Source organism: Oryzias melastigma, linkage group LG18 (assembly GCF_002922805.2).
Source record: "Oryzias melastigma strain HK-1 linkage group LG18, ASM292280v2, whole genome shotgun sequence".
NCBI classification, from domain to species: domain Eukaryota; kingdom Metazoa; phylum Chordata; class Actinopteri; order Beloniformes; family Adrianichthyidae; genus Oryzias; species Oryzias melastigma.
Window position 1 is genome coordinate 1,400,930 of NC_050529.1, and position 13,523 is coordinate 1,414,452.

A 13,523-nucleotide genomic window follows, 5' to 3' on the forward strand; every position below is an offset into this window, starting at 1 on the left:
GCACCTGTCTCTGTTTTTAGAAATGTCAAAATACATCTGTAATTTATTAAACTAAATATTGTGTGATTTGATTTTCATTACTCAGGGAAAATGTTTTGAGTAACACTAAAAAGTATGGATTCATCCTCAAAACTTTAAACAGTGATTTTATAATACAGTGGTTAATTTAATGAAAGGAGAAGAACGTATTTCCCAACATAATAAAGGGAGGAACCAGGTCATGACACAACGGGACGAATTTAGTTCTTGCTCAAACGTAATTATAAAGTTGAAAAATTACCCACAAAATATTCAAACTTTTATAAGTAGCTAATTTATAGAAAGTGTTTCTCCAACATCTTGTTTGATTTGGAATAACAGTAATGTGGATACTAGAATAAATCTCTTTTTCTCTAGACTGTATAAAAGGATTTTGTTCTAATAAGACAACTCTTAACTCTCATGGACATCTTCTGACACATGAAGAATTTTTTCTAAATCCAGTTTTACTGTTTCACCAAAAAAAAAAATTATCATTGTTAGATATCATTCTAACCAGTCTACAAGGGGTCTGTAACTCCAATCAATCAGGAACTCAGACTATTTTATGAGTCTATTATGTCTATTATATTGTTGTTTTGTCATGTCGGTTGTCAATAAAGTTTTTTTTTTTTTTATCGGAGTAAGTTCCGCCCCCCATTATTTTCAAATTTCGCGCCAAACAGCTTGACCAACTAGAGACTGGCCATGCGGTCGCAGAGCGCGTTCACTGGGTCACGTGGTTCACAGTCTGGTCCAATCACAGAGCGAGGAACTGACCGTGCCTCATTCAAACACAGTCTGAACGTGTCTTCTTCACGGCCGTCCTGCTCCTTCTGGACGGAACCATGGGGTTCCCCGGCTCGGTTCTGGTCGGCGTTCTGGTCGGTTTCTACGTTTCTGGGTCTTCAGGTGAGATAAAGTCTTTAAACAAACAGGAAACGACAGGAAAATCCCTTTTATTTGTGTTGAAATGCGGGAGTAAAGAACGGCTGTAAAACGTTTAGACTTCTTCAGACTTTAATTAATTCACTAAATATTTCTGCTACGTGTAGAGGATGAGAATTGTACTTTTTATACACACAATTTATTTATTTTTAGTTTTAAATATTATACAAAACGGGTGTGTGATTGCATGGCCCTGTCAGGGGCTGACAGGAAATGAACTTTTTTTTTTTTTTAATGAACTGATTTATTTATAGATGGATGTAGTTAGGAATTGATTGATCTATGCATGGATTTATGGATGAATTAATTTTTGGATTGATTGATTTGTGGATTGATGTAGATATGAATTTATTTATTTATTTATGATCGGGGATAGATGCGTGGATTGATTTTATGAATTCATTAATTTATGGATGGACGGCTTGAATAATGTATGGATGGATTGATTAATTTTTGATGGATGGGTGGATTTTATATATAGATGGATTTATTTATTGGAGGATGGATTGACTGATTTATCGACTGACGGATTGATTATTTTATGGGTGACTGATTTATGAATGGATTGATATTTGTTCTGTCACAAACGATTATTTTCATTGTCAATTAATCACAGATTATTTTTTCTGATTAGTCGATTGATCAGGTCATACGCAAAGTGGATGTAAAACACATTTTTACATCAAGCTTTAACCTAACTAAAACTAGATAATTCACACTAGTGGTAATGCTGTAAGGTGATAGTGATGATAAGTGTAGGTGCTGAAATTGATAACTGAAAACACTGAAGCTGGTAGCCTGCTAACATATTATTTAAATGTCAAATTAGCCTAAAAATAAAAAAGTCTAAGATAGCTAAAACAGCTAGCATGATGCTAAAATATTAGCTAAGCTAAAAAAAAACAACCTTTTAAAAAAAGCCTAACTTAGCCCAAATAGCTAGCATGCAGCTGAAATATTAGCAAAACTCCAGTTTAGCCTAAATACTGAAAAAAAATCCTAAATTAGCCAAAACAGCTAGCATGTAGTTGACATATTAACTAAACTCCAAAGCAGCATACAACACGTTATTAAATGCAAAATAGTCCATGAAGTTAGCAGATTGCCATTATAACTTTCAACTTTACTACACTCTGACTCCATAAAATATAAAGTAACGAGTAATCGAATATTGAATTAGTCGTCAACTAATTTAATAGTCAAGTAGTCCTCGATTAGTCGACTAATCATGGCACCCCTAACTGATACATGGATAAATGGATTGGTAAATGGATTGTTTTATGGATGTGTAGAATTAAAGATCTGCCAATGAAAGAAGTGTAACGAGTATCTAAGTACTCGGGCATTCGAGGTCTGTCCCCAAAAACTTGAGTGAGAATATTTGCAACATCAGAGATCCCCTCATGATTGGTCAAGTAATAACTTGAACGACTTGCAAACAATATAAAAATTATATAATTAAAAATTATAATTAGAAATAAAATGTAAAGAAAAAGGTATTAGATCAACAATGGTAAGAACTGTCTATTTCTCAATGGAGGTCTATGGTATTTTGACTTCTTGATGCTAGCAGCTACTTCCTGTTTGGAACACGAGAGGGGAGTGGTTGGTATGTCCATTGACTATACAGTCAATGGTCTATGCTTTCTCTCATTCTCCTCCCTTCTTAATTGCTAAAATATACCAGATTCTGGTAGTGAGAAGCGTGCCGTTTGACCATCCAATTCAGACATCTAGTGCTAGTATTGTATCCACAGGTGTGTTTGCTAGTACACACGTGGAGCACATGACTAAAGTGTTGATTATCAAAGGTAAGTGCAGGAAACCTGAATTAAAAAAAAGGTAAAATCAATACCGATACCAGGATTGTGAAAAACAAAGTTCATTTCATACTTGGATACTGAAAGTTTATATTGGGCCTCAATAATAACAAACAATATAAGCTACAACGTAAAATTAAATAATATACAACATTTTGCATTTTTGCCAAGACATCCTTCTTTGAAGTGAGGAAGCTATACGTAGTTTATGTCTTCTCCCACAGAATGTTTTCTACCGTGGTAAGTGAGTCACTGTTTCCTAGTTCCTGTCCAGTTACAGAACAGAGTCCTCTGTAACCTCTATGATCTCTGTTCTTCAGATGCAGATCTGAAGATTACTGCTGAACCTGGGGATGATGTCACTCTGACATGTAAAGCTCCAGAAAACATGAAGATGAAATCTTTGGAGTGGACCAGAGTCGACCTGGAGGAGGGAGAATATGTGTTTGTATACAGGAATCGTGGTATTAATCTAGACGATCAGCATGAATCTTTCAGGAACCGAGTGTTTCTGAATAACAGTCAGATGAAGGATGGAGATCTGTCTGTGGTTCTGAAGAACGTGACCGTTAATGACACTGGAACATATACGTGTTCAGTCATGCGAGAAAATGATCCAGATAGAGAAATGATTCTGATTGGCAGTGTTCATCTGTCGGTGATTCCTCCAGGTGAGCATCAAGAGTGAATTGATGTTAGAGTGAAAGGTCTCAGATCAGACGTGTTTTCTGAAGATGTTGTTGATGAGACTCTGCAGGAAGCAGCTGATGAGGAAGAGGAGAACATTCTGATCTTCATTTATTAGCCTCTGCTCTGTGTCACCTACAGGGGACAAAGATGGAGTCAGTCATGGAAATCTTGGTCTGATCCCTCTCTCAGGTCTCCTTCTTCTTACTATTTTTTTGCTCCTGGTCTCGTGATCTACAGGAAGAAACAAAGTTCTAACCAACGTTCCGACAACCAGCGGGATGTTGAACTTGGTCTTCTTAACTCAGATTCTAAAGCAGACAGGAGCATGACAGATCCTCTAGTCTGAAGGTCTTCAGTTCCTGAACTGGATCTTCTCTGCAGTTCAAACTCCAAAGCATTTCATACTCAAAGTTCAGAGTCCCAACCTCTGAAGAAGCAGATGTCTCTCCATGAGAACCTCCAGAAACACCAGGAAGAACTCTGACAGATGTTCAAAGAAGATGAAGAGAGGAAGATGAAGATGACCTGTTTGTCTGTGCCGTTTCTGAACAGTGACCAAAATCGTTGGTGGTTGACTGCTTGACAGTTCATATCCAAAACAGCTTTCTATTTTTGCAAGATGTATTGGCAAGACGACCTCCTGGCTGGGGAGGCTTGGGGCCTAACCGACAACCTGCAATGGACTTTGATGGTTTGGCATCTCGACAGCTTTATGCAACTCTCGTCATAGTTTTAACTCCACCTAGAACACCTAGTGCCCCTGGTGTAGTCCCCCTACAGCTCATTTTAGTACACGCGTTTCTTACCCCACAACAATGTAGACCCAAAACACATTCCATATGGAAGTTGGACCTCCCTAATCCCTGGTGGGGGGAACTGGGCCTGGGCTCGGCCACCCTGAGTTCTCTGGCAAGACCATGAGCAGGGGATCACATCACATCTGAGCCTAGGGGTGTCCATGACCCCTGTGGTGCTGGTTCTGGCCCTTTCCCTCAAGCACTGGGCCTCTCCAAAACTCCAACTGTGGGTGAGCTTGGTTGGGCCTTGTTCACCACGCTTGTCGGTGTTCCCTAGTTCTCCTGGGCATCCTCCTCTTGAAGGGACAGCTGTGCTGTTCAATTCAATTCAATTTTATTTATATAGCCCAATATCACAAATTCAATTTGCCTCATTGGGCTTCATGCCTGTAGTTTTTACAGATGCACAGATGGAGTCATAAAATATGCACAATAGGTAAAAACTAAACAGACTATAAAGAACGGTCATCCCTGTCCTTAGACCCTCCCTCGCGGTAAGGAAAAACTCCTAAAAAAACCTGAGTCAGGAAAAAAAGAAGAAACCTTAGGGATTCCCACATGAGGGAGAGATCCCATCCCAGGACGGACAGGCGATACCAGAACGGTTAAAGAAAAGTTAGCTGCTAAAACTGCATATATGAGTAGAGTTCATTCATATAGAGCTGAGGGACGAGTGATGATTAAGTCCATAGTCCAGATGAAGCAGAACTGCAGTCCACGACCAGGAGCAGGAGGACAGACGACCCACCAGGAATCACTCCCACTCAGAGATGCAGGATGGTGTCGGGGCTTCATCCAGATGGGCGGGGCTTCGTCAGGATCACCAGCAAGTCTCCCGGAAACTGCAATCTCTCCCGGTCTCCCACAGGGGAGTCGGAAAGAAGGAAAAACATGTGAATTATACTGCACCACCAACAAAGGCATACAATTAGAAGTAAATAAAAAAGTAGAGGAGAGGAGAAGTAGATGGAAAAGAGGACAGAGCCCCAGTGCACCATACTTTCCCCAGCTTCTAACTTCTAGCAGCCTTCTATGTTATTATGTAGAGAATATACATATTTCATAATTTATATTGCAAGCATATATTGGAGAAGTATGTGATTATAATAATTATTTCCCCAAACTTCAGAACAGTATGGGAGCATTATGTTAATTATTCTATGATTACTGGCTAGTCTGGCAGAACGCCTGTCCAAAGAGGAATGTTTTAAGGCTAGTTTTGAAGGTAGAAACTGTACCTGCCTCTCTGACATGAGCTGGGAGCTTATTCCATAGAACAGGAGCTTGATAGCTGAAGGTTCTACCTCCAACTGTACTTTTAGAAATTCTAGGAACTACAAGCAGTCCTGCATTCTGTGAACGAAGTGTTCTGATTGGCTGGTAAGGAACTATGAGATCTCTAATATAGGATGGGGCCACACCATTCAGAGCCTTATATGTTAACAGGAGGATTTTGAACTTTACTCTAAATTCAACTGGGAGCCAGTGGAGAGAAGCTAACACAGGAGTGATGTGTTCTCTTCTGCTAGTTCCTGCTAACAATCTTGCTGCTGCATTCTGGACAAGCTGAAAACTTTTTAAAGAACTTTTAGGGCATGCTATCAGTAAAGAGTTACAGTAATCCAGTCTAGACGTAACAAATGCATGGATGAGTTTTTCAGCATCACTTTTAGATAACATATTCCTGATCCTAGCTATATTACGTAGGTGAAAAAATGCAGTTTTACAAGCTTGAGATATGTGAGCCTTAAATGATAAATCCTGGTCAAATGAAACCCCTAAGTTTCTGACTGAAGAATTGGAGGCAATATTTACACCATCCAGGGAGACTATCTGATCTGAGAGAGCATCTCTCAGGTGTTTAGGACCCAGTATCATGACCTCAGTTTTCTCTGGGTTCAGAAGGAGGTAATTAAATTGTCATCCAGGTCTTAATGTCTCTGATGCAGGAATTCAGTTTTTCTAGGTGGTCATTCTGATCTGGTTTAATGGATAATGCCTAAAGCATCGGGCAGTTCCCCTTGGAGGCCCCTGGTTCCTGCCTGGGCTTGAAGTAGAGTGATGCTCAAGACATCCAGGAGATGGGCTCCTCGTGTGGGGCAGATGTGTTTCTAACATTTGGGTGTGCCTGTGGACCGGCCCTGCCCTCTTATCTGTGTTTGGCTGTAGTAATGTTCCTGGACCAACGGCTACCCAATCCGTTCACGCATGCTTAAACGGAATCAGGTAGCTGTCTCAGATGGTAACAACGGGAAGCAAAGATCCTGTGGGACTTCCAGATCCAGACGGACAGGATGGTAATGGAGAACCAACCAGACATTGTAGTGGAGGATCGAGAACAGAGGACAGCCGTTGTGGTGGATGTTGCAGTACCAAGCCATGGTAACATCAAGAAGAAGGAACATGGGAAGCTGGAGAAATACCAGGGACTCTGAGAGGAACTGGAGGAAGCTTGGAAGGTGAAAGTCACAGTGGTGCCCGTGGTAATTGGAGCACTCTGGGCTGTAACCTCCAAACTGGAAGAGTGGCTACATCAGATCCTGGAAAGACCTCAGACATCTGAGTCCAGAAAAGAACAGGAACAGCTACGATACTGCAGGACCCTCAAGATCCCAGACCTCCGGTAGAGAACCCAAGATTGGAGGAGAAACCACCCGAGTATATATACACAGACTTACTGTGTGTGTACATATGTATATATGTATGTGTTTGTAAATATGTATGTGTGTGTATGTCTAAGTATATTCCTATATATACTGTAGGTGTATGTATACATAAATTACACCTTTAATATTCTTTAACGCAAATTAATTACACTTTGCAAAGCAACCGTCTTCCAGTTCAATTTGTACGGTTCAGTCTTCCATGACGTGCATTAATTTCTGATAATGCACACTTTGTCTGGAATTATCCTGCTTATCACATAGTTGGTTAAAAAACAAACGAATATTCAATCATTTTTTAGTACTTTAGTCTTCTTATATTTAGTCGGCTTAGTTTGCTTTATTTTTAAAAAGCTGACATTGATTCATGGTGGGACAACGCATCGCTGAGCCTCGACTGCAGCAGCAAAGAAAGAGATATAAATGCTGATCGTCACTACAGGTTAAATAAGGCATCAAATCAGAGTGTAAGTTAACCTCTTACTGCCTTTTTTTGATGGAGGAAAACTCTGTTTTGAAGAAACTGGTGCAGTGATGTAGAGCATTAGTGCGATGTGACCGGAACTTCTTTTTTGTTAAAAGAGCTGATTTTACTCTAAACATGAGAATATTTAAACCTCAATGTAAAATGTCAAAGTACACTTAAATAAAATTAGTTAAAATAAACTGTGTTCTTCTTGAACTCACTGACCTGGTTACCATCATGATCTGATATGTGTGTAGAAAAGTATGTATGTTGACACAAAGTGATCAATAAACGTGAAGTTTTCCTGTTAACAAACTTATTTAAAGTTTTACAGCTCCAAGTCTTTCTGGTTCTACAGCCTGTGGGTAAGTAGCAATAACTTTGTTAAAATCTGTACTTTAAGTTTGTGTAAATAAATCTGAACTTCTTCTGATGTCGGCTAAAGTTCTGTGGTCAGTAAGTTTTAAAAGTTCATAAAATTATGTTTTTCTCTTAGAATAATTCTACTTTCTAGAGGATGTTGAGGATAAAGGAGAATTTGTGTTTTAAAAAAAGATTTAAACCATTAGATTATGTGATGTTTGTAACGACTAAGAAGATGTATGTTAGAAGATTTTGTGTGTCTGATTCATCTGCATTTTTCCTCAGAAATATAGAAATGTAAGTGAATCTAACCTGAGCCCAGGTTACATCCCAGAGATCCATGGGGATTAACGGGATGATCCGGTGTGATCGAGAACGGGGCGTGTGCCGTTTGAACCAGGATCCAGGTCGGAGAGGGACCGTCATGCTCGGGTGCTTCATCTGTCTTGGTTCCTCACTGAGGGTCCACGAGGGAGTGCTCAGGCGCTGCTCTTTGGAGCTCCAGCTAATGCTATGCTAACAGCTCACAGGGATCATGGAGCAGAAGAAGCCGGACAGAAACTCAGAGAGGATCGTGTTGGACAGAGGAGGAAGTCCCTCTGAGGGGGACTAGAAACGGAATGACCCATCCTGGAACTTCAGTGACGAATACCAGAGTTTACCAAGTAATTATGGGTGATGGGACTTCTCTATTTATTTTACTGACAGGTTTTGGATTGTAGTTTATGTCTGGTTTGTATGGAGTCGAATTGGGGCTATCAAGATTTGAGACCAAAATAAAGCTAACTTAAAAAAGGAAAGTTGAAGTGTCAGAAACTTTATGCAATTCTACTATAAACTTCATTATTTTCAGTGTCACATTTTATGTTTTAACGTTTCAGAACTCAAAAATTCAGCTTCAAATTTTTTTTGACTTTCGACAAAGTTTGAAACTGTAAAACAGTTATGAAACTTAAAAGCACAAAATTTGAAGCTGAAAATGATCAAGTTTATATTAGAATTGCAGAAAGTTTCTGTCATTTTTTTTAAATTTAAGTCAACACAGATACTAAGCTTGAATATTTCGAGATCATGATCCCTCTTTAGGTTAAGTGTGTGAATCCTCAGAAGTGTAAAAACGGGTAGAATGACAAGTTTTTAGTAATATTTCCAGTATTTTAGTTGAGATCTTGTCTGGCAGTGCAACTATTTTAAGGAATATTGCATTTTTACAGTAATGGAAGTATTTGTTAAAGGTCCCAAAGGAATAAATCTGTGTTTCATTCTATCTGGTATTCAGATATAAGTTTAGACTATTACTAAGACAACATAATAATTTGACTGGTATTGGTTTGTGACAGATCTGGAGAAAACAAGGACTGGACGACTGGTTCATGGACGAGTTAGACTGAAAATGCTGTAACGCCGACCATGAATGGATACAAGAGAACAGATGACATCAGCTCCAGTTTGTCCTGCTTGGATGAGACACGGTGTGACCCCGACATGGAAGAGAAAAGCGACTATGTTCAAGGAGACTGATGGAGCATTGAGGAATTATCTTTTTTTTTTTGAGAAACTGCTGTTTCTGCAGCTTAAGGAGCACCAGTGATATTCCAATGAAACTCATCCTGCTGGTCAGGAACTGCAGAGCTGCTGAAAGAGAAAGATTGTAAAAACTCGACTTGTTCTTTTGGTTTGACCTGGTTACTGGACAAGAAAAGCACAAGACTTTGAGAGATGAAGACGACTGGAACTGAGACAAAGTTTGTGAAAAAGACAATTATAATGGAGTGTGACGATATATGAGACTTGTTGAACTTTGTTCATAACTTGTCTGTGTTTTCATGCTACTTTTACTTTGTTTTAGGTGATGCATCTGTATCATATGTACCCCGCAGGGTTACTGCTGGACGGCGCCAGAGTAGCAATATAGTTTTCCCGTATCTTATCGACAATAATGTGAAAGTCAAAACTCGCCGACGGGTTTTTCAATATTGCACATATGAGTCACAGATGCATCCCTTTTGCTTCACAGACAGAGTTGTATTCTATGAGATGTTTTAATGGGAGCGACACACAGCAGATATAGTACCTCCCGATGAGTCCAGCTTAATGCTAAGTGGTAATAATGTTATGATCAAAGAACATTATGTAGTACATTAACTTTTAAAGTTACGGTGGTGTGGCCCCTCCAGTGTGGTTAACGTTTCAGTCATTCACATTGTTTTACCTTTACGTTTAGTGTATCACAACACTTTCGTATTTCATCTTAAATTGTCAAACAATTTCAAACCAAAAATGTGTTAAAATGTAGTTTTTGAATAAACTATACACATTTTCATCATCAGAACACAGTGGAGTCGTGAATAAACGTGGAATGTTTGTATTGGTTCCACTTTTACTTTTGTGACGTCACATCCGGCTTTTGGAAAGACGAAAGAAAAGCAAGGTGTCTGAATTTCCTTTAATATCCAGTACAAGATGCAGATATAGCTTTATACAGTTTTTAATAGATGGGGGTTAAGGTGGGATTTCAGATTTCCTTGATGTTTTCCACATGATGTTGTCACTGTGATGTCATTGGACTTAAACATTTCACAGGTTTTGGTCCTGCCTATGAAAAATAAGATTTGTCAAAGTTTGTTTTTTTAATTATGGTTTGAACTAATGTCTTTAAGATGTACCGTAACCGAAGACAGGCGTGTGTTAATAATGTTGAGGATTGACAAATGATACTGACAAATGGAGCCTGAAGGGGAACAGCATCCGGAGAAGAACCAGATGGGTTTGTGTGGTTGACATCTTCTAGAAGATTTGGGAGCCAAAACGAGGGATGTGGAGTTCCTTATTGAGGCCATGAGGCGTGTTCCGAGTAGTGGAGGGGGTGTTTACACGATCCATGTGTTGAAGCTTGATTCACTTAGAGCAGGGGCCCACAAACTGTTTCTTGTGAGGACTGTTTTCTTCTCTGATGGAGGGCCGGGTTGGTTTGTAGGCTAATAGAAAAAGTGTAACAATCACAGCCTAAACATAAAGATTTATGGTTTTCCAGAAAGCCACACATAGCCACATTTGTAATAATTCGTTTCTGTAATCCTCTAAGGAAAAATTATACTAAAACATTTTAAAAACTAGCTTTACCTGAGATAGCTGAAGATTTTTAAATTGATAGCTAAAAACAATGAAGTTGATAGCATAAAACGCTGATAGCTAGTTATAATATTAGCTAAATGCCAAATTAGCCTAAAAACCTGGAATGTCTAAATTAGCTAAAACAGCTAGCATAAAGCTAAACTATTAGCTAACCTCTAAATTAGCCTAAAAAAACAGAAAAGAAACTTTATTGGCCTAAACATCTAGCATGTACCTGAAATATTAGTGAAATGCCAAATTATCCTTAAAAAATTGGAAAAATGTCTATTCTAGTTAAAACAGCTACCATAAAACTATAATATTAGTTAAACTGCAAATTAGCCTAAAACACAGAAAAAAACCTAAATTAGCCACAACAGCTAGCATATAACTGAAATATCGGCTAAATGCCAAATTAGCCTAAAAGAACTGGAAAAATGTCTAAGTTAGCCAAAACAGTTTGGGGGGCCGGGCTAAATGTGGAGGAGGACCGGATCCGGCCCGCGGGCCGTAGTTTGGAGACCCCTGATTTAGAGGAGGAGCAGAAGAAAACTGTGATGTCCAACACGTCGCTGTCTGGTTGAACCAGGACTGATCCAGGAAGTGGTTTGGATCTTGCCTCTAGTTCTGAGAATCCCTCAGGCTCCACTGAGGATGTTTGATGGAGAATTTGGAGATTTAAAAAAACAACCATGTGTCCCTTAAAGCAGTCATCCTCACTGTCAGGGTTCTGTTCTCAGGTTTGGTCGTGTTCGGTTGGGTTAAATCATCCACAGCTGTCTTCATTTAGTCAATCAACCTCAGAGTATTTAAGTTCTCAGTTCTTCATTGTCAGGCAATCTGTTCAGATCTGTCATCAGTTCACTGCTCCCATGGGGTTTCCCCTCGTGTTTCAGCTAGTTTAGTAAAAGTTTTACTCTTTGGTCTCCTGCGTTTTGAGTCGTCTACCACCATCATTTCCTGACTCCCAGAACCGGTGCAGACGTACTGCTCTGATGTCTGACATGATGCATCACTAATCACAAATCCTTCCATAATTCAGAAGATGCTTCAGACCGTAGAACATCAAGAACAGTTTTAACAATTTCACAAAGAACTTTTTTTTTATTAAAAAACATGTTAATTTGTTTACAAATTTTAATTTAGCTGATTTTATAAAATTACACTAAAAACTTTCATTCAATGTTGTAAATCAGTTTATGTTAAACATTTTGGGGGTTCCACAACAAAATGAATCCAATTATTCCAGACAGAGAGTTCTGTTTTTGATTATTTCATGTCTAGTGAATACGACATGAACAATGACATCATGAAGGTTGTTCCATAGGAGAGGTTGTGCTGAAAAAAATGATGTCAAATGAGCAGCAGGTAATCTTTCACATTTACAGAGATAAATTCTGTTTTAGGCTCCAAAGGGTTAACCACTATACATCACAGTAAATAAACATTGTTCTTACATTTAATGCAATAAACATTTAAAGATCTTTGGAACCAGGAAACATGACAAAGTGCTTAATAAGGTCGACCTTTGACCAATCAGGGACTCAGGTTTGGTAGTGAAGTACAGCTGGAGTCTTTTCAACAGTTTGAGAATTGACCACAGAGGAGACATTAATAACTGGTTTGTGTCCATCCATAATCATAAATGATGAATAATTTAACGTTGATCTCAACACCAACAGAACAAAGACGATGGAGATGATGGAGTGACACGAGGTTCTTGATGGTGTCACAGTTTTCTGGTTCCTGCTGACAGCTGAGACCATCAGGAGGAAATCCACAGATGAATCTGGTTTGATGAGAACCTCAGCTCTTTAAATCCACGTGACTTCCAGTTAGCAGGTCTAGATCAGCAGCTGAACGCTGGTTAACACATTTTATGTACACGATAAAATGTAACTTTACAAACTGTAATGGAAAATGAAATACGTATTTATAAATGTACCTAAATGTACTTGTTTTCCTGTCTTAGATCGTTCACAAATGTAAATACAAATTTGAATAATCCGTCAATATTGGAGGTTTTATCGAAAACATCGACCTTTATTCTAACGGGTTCTATTCTGACTGATGTTATTCACGTGTTTTAAGAGCGATCAGCACAGAAACTGATGGGAATTTACATTTTAATTTAATACGTTCAGCAAAGATCCTCATCGGTACACGTCCACATGCAGTTTAATGGCTCCCAAGGATAAACGTGGTTGTAGTTTTAAGGGGTATTTTAGAGGATGATTATTAAACAGGAATGGTTTGGCACAGTGAATATTTAATCTGCAGCAGAGCAAGTGTTAGTCCAGGGTGGATTGATCCAAATACCCATAGTATAAATCTTCTGTGTTTGTTTGGTTTATCTCTGGCTTAGAATCTGAGATTAGAAGATAATGTTAGAACTGGTTGATGGAAGCTCTGGAGGCTTTGAACCTTTTTCCCTTCTTGTAGAGAACAACAAAAACCAGAACCAGAACACTAAGAAGAACTGCCAGAACAATCAGAACAATAAGAACAATCAGACCACGACTGACTCCACCCACGACTTCTTCCAGTACTCCTTCATCTCCTGCAGAGACAGAGATGATGATGATGATGAAGATCAGAATGTTCTCCTCTTCCTCATCAGCTGCTTCCTGCAGAGTCTCATCAA

At 39.0% G+C, this 13,523-nt stretch overlaps 2 protein-coding genes and 1 long non-coding RNA gene across 4 annotated transcripts in view; 2 read left to right on the plus strand and 1 right to left on the minus strand.

Moving 5' to 3' along the window:
• Positions 1–525: 525 nt before the first annotated feature.
• LOC112155821 (V-set domain containing T-cell activation inhibitor 1) lies at positions 526–4,591 on the plus strand. The gene is made up of 3 exons (XM_024287772.2): positions 526–930; positions 3,107–3,457; positions 3,615–4,591. Exons 1-3 carry the CDS (start codon positions 867–869, stop codon positions 3,704–3,706), a joined length of 507 nt encoding a protein of 168 aa, XP_024143540.1. The 5' UTR covers positions 526–866; the 3' UTR covers positions 3,707–4,591.
• Positions 4,592–6,035: 1,444 nt separating this feature from the next.
• Positions 6,036–10,097, plus strand: LOC112155824. Of its 2 annotated transcripts, XR_002920851.2 has the most exons (3): positions 6,036–8,197; positions 8,289–8,430; positions 9,106–10,097. It is a non-coding gene; the product is annotated as an uncharacterized LOC112155824 (long non-coding RNA). The 2 variants fall into 2 exon arrangements; XR_004949612.1 differs by having other exon boundaries at positions 6,036–8,430.
• Positions 10,098–12,995: 2,898 nt separating this feature from the next.
• LOC112155820 (V-set domain containing T-cell activation inhibitor 1) overlaps positions 12,996–13,523 on the minus strand; it is a 3,492-nt gene continuing 2,964 nt past the window's right edge. The window contains exon 4 of the mRNA XM_024287771.2: positions 12,996–13,439. Coding sequence (XP_024143539.2) covers positions 13,267–13,439 — 173 coding nt within the window. The 3' untranslated portion in view covers positions 12,996–13,266. The remainder of the gene's footprint in view (positions 13,440–13,523) is intronic.

Coding starts and splice junctions, on each gene's coding strand:
- LOC112155821 (XM_024287772.2), top strand. CDS start 867: ATGGGGTTCCCCGGCTCGGTTCTGGTCGGCGTTCTGGTCGGTTTCTAC. Junction 931..3,106: donor CTACGTTTCTGGGTCTTCAG/GTGAGATAAAGT, acceptor TCTGTTCTTCAG/ATGCAGATCTGAAGATTACT. Junction 3,458..3,614: donor TCTGTCGGTGATTCCTCCAG/GTGAGCATCAAG, acceptor TGTCACCTACAG/GGGACAAAGATGGAGTCAGT.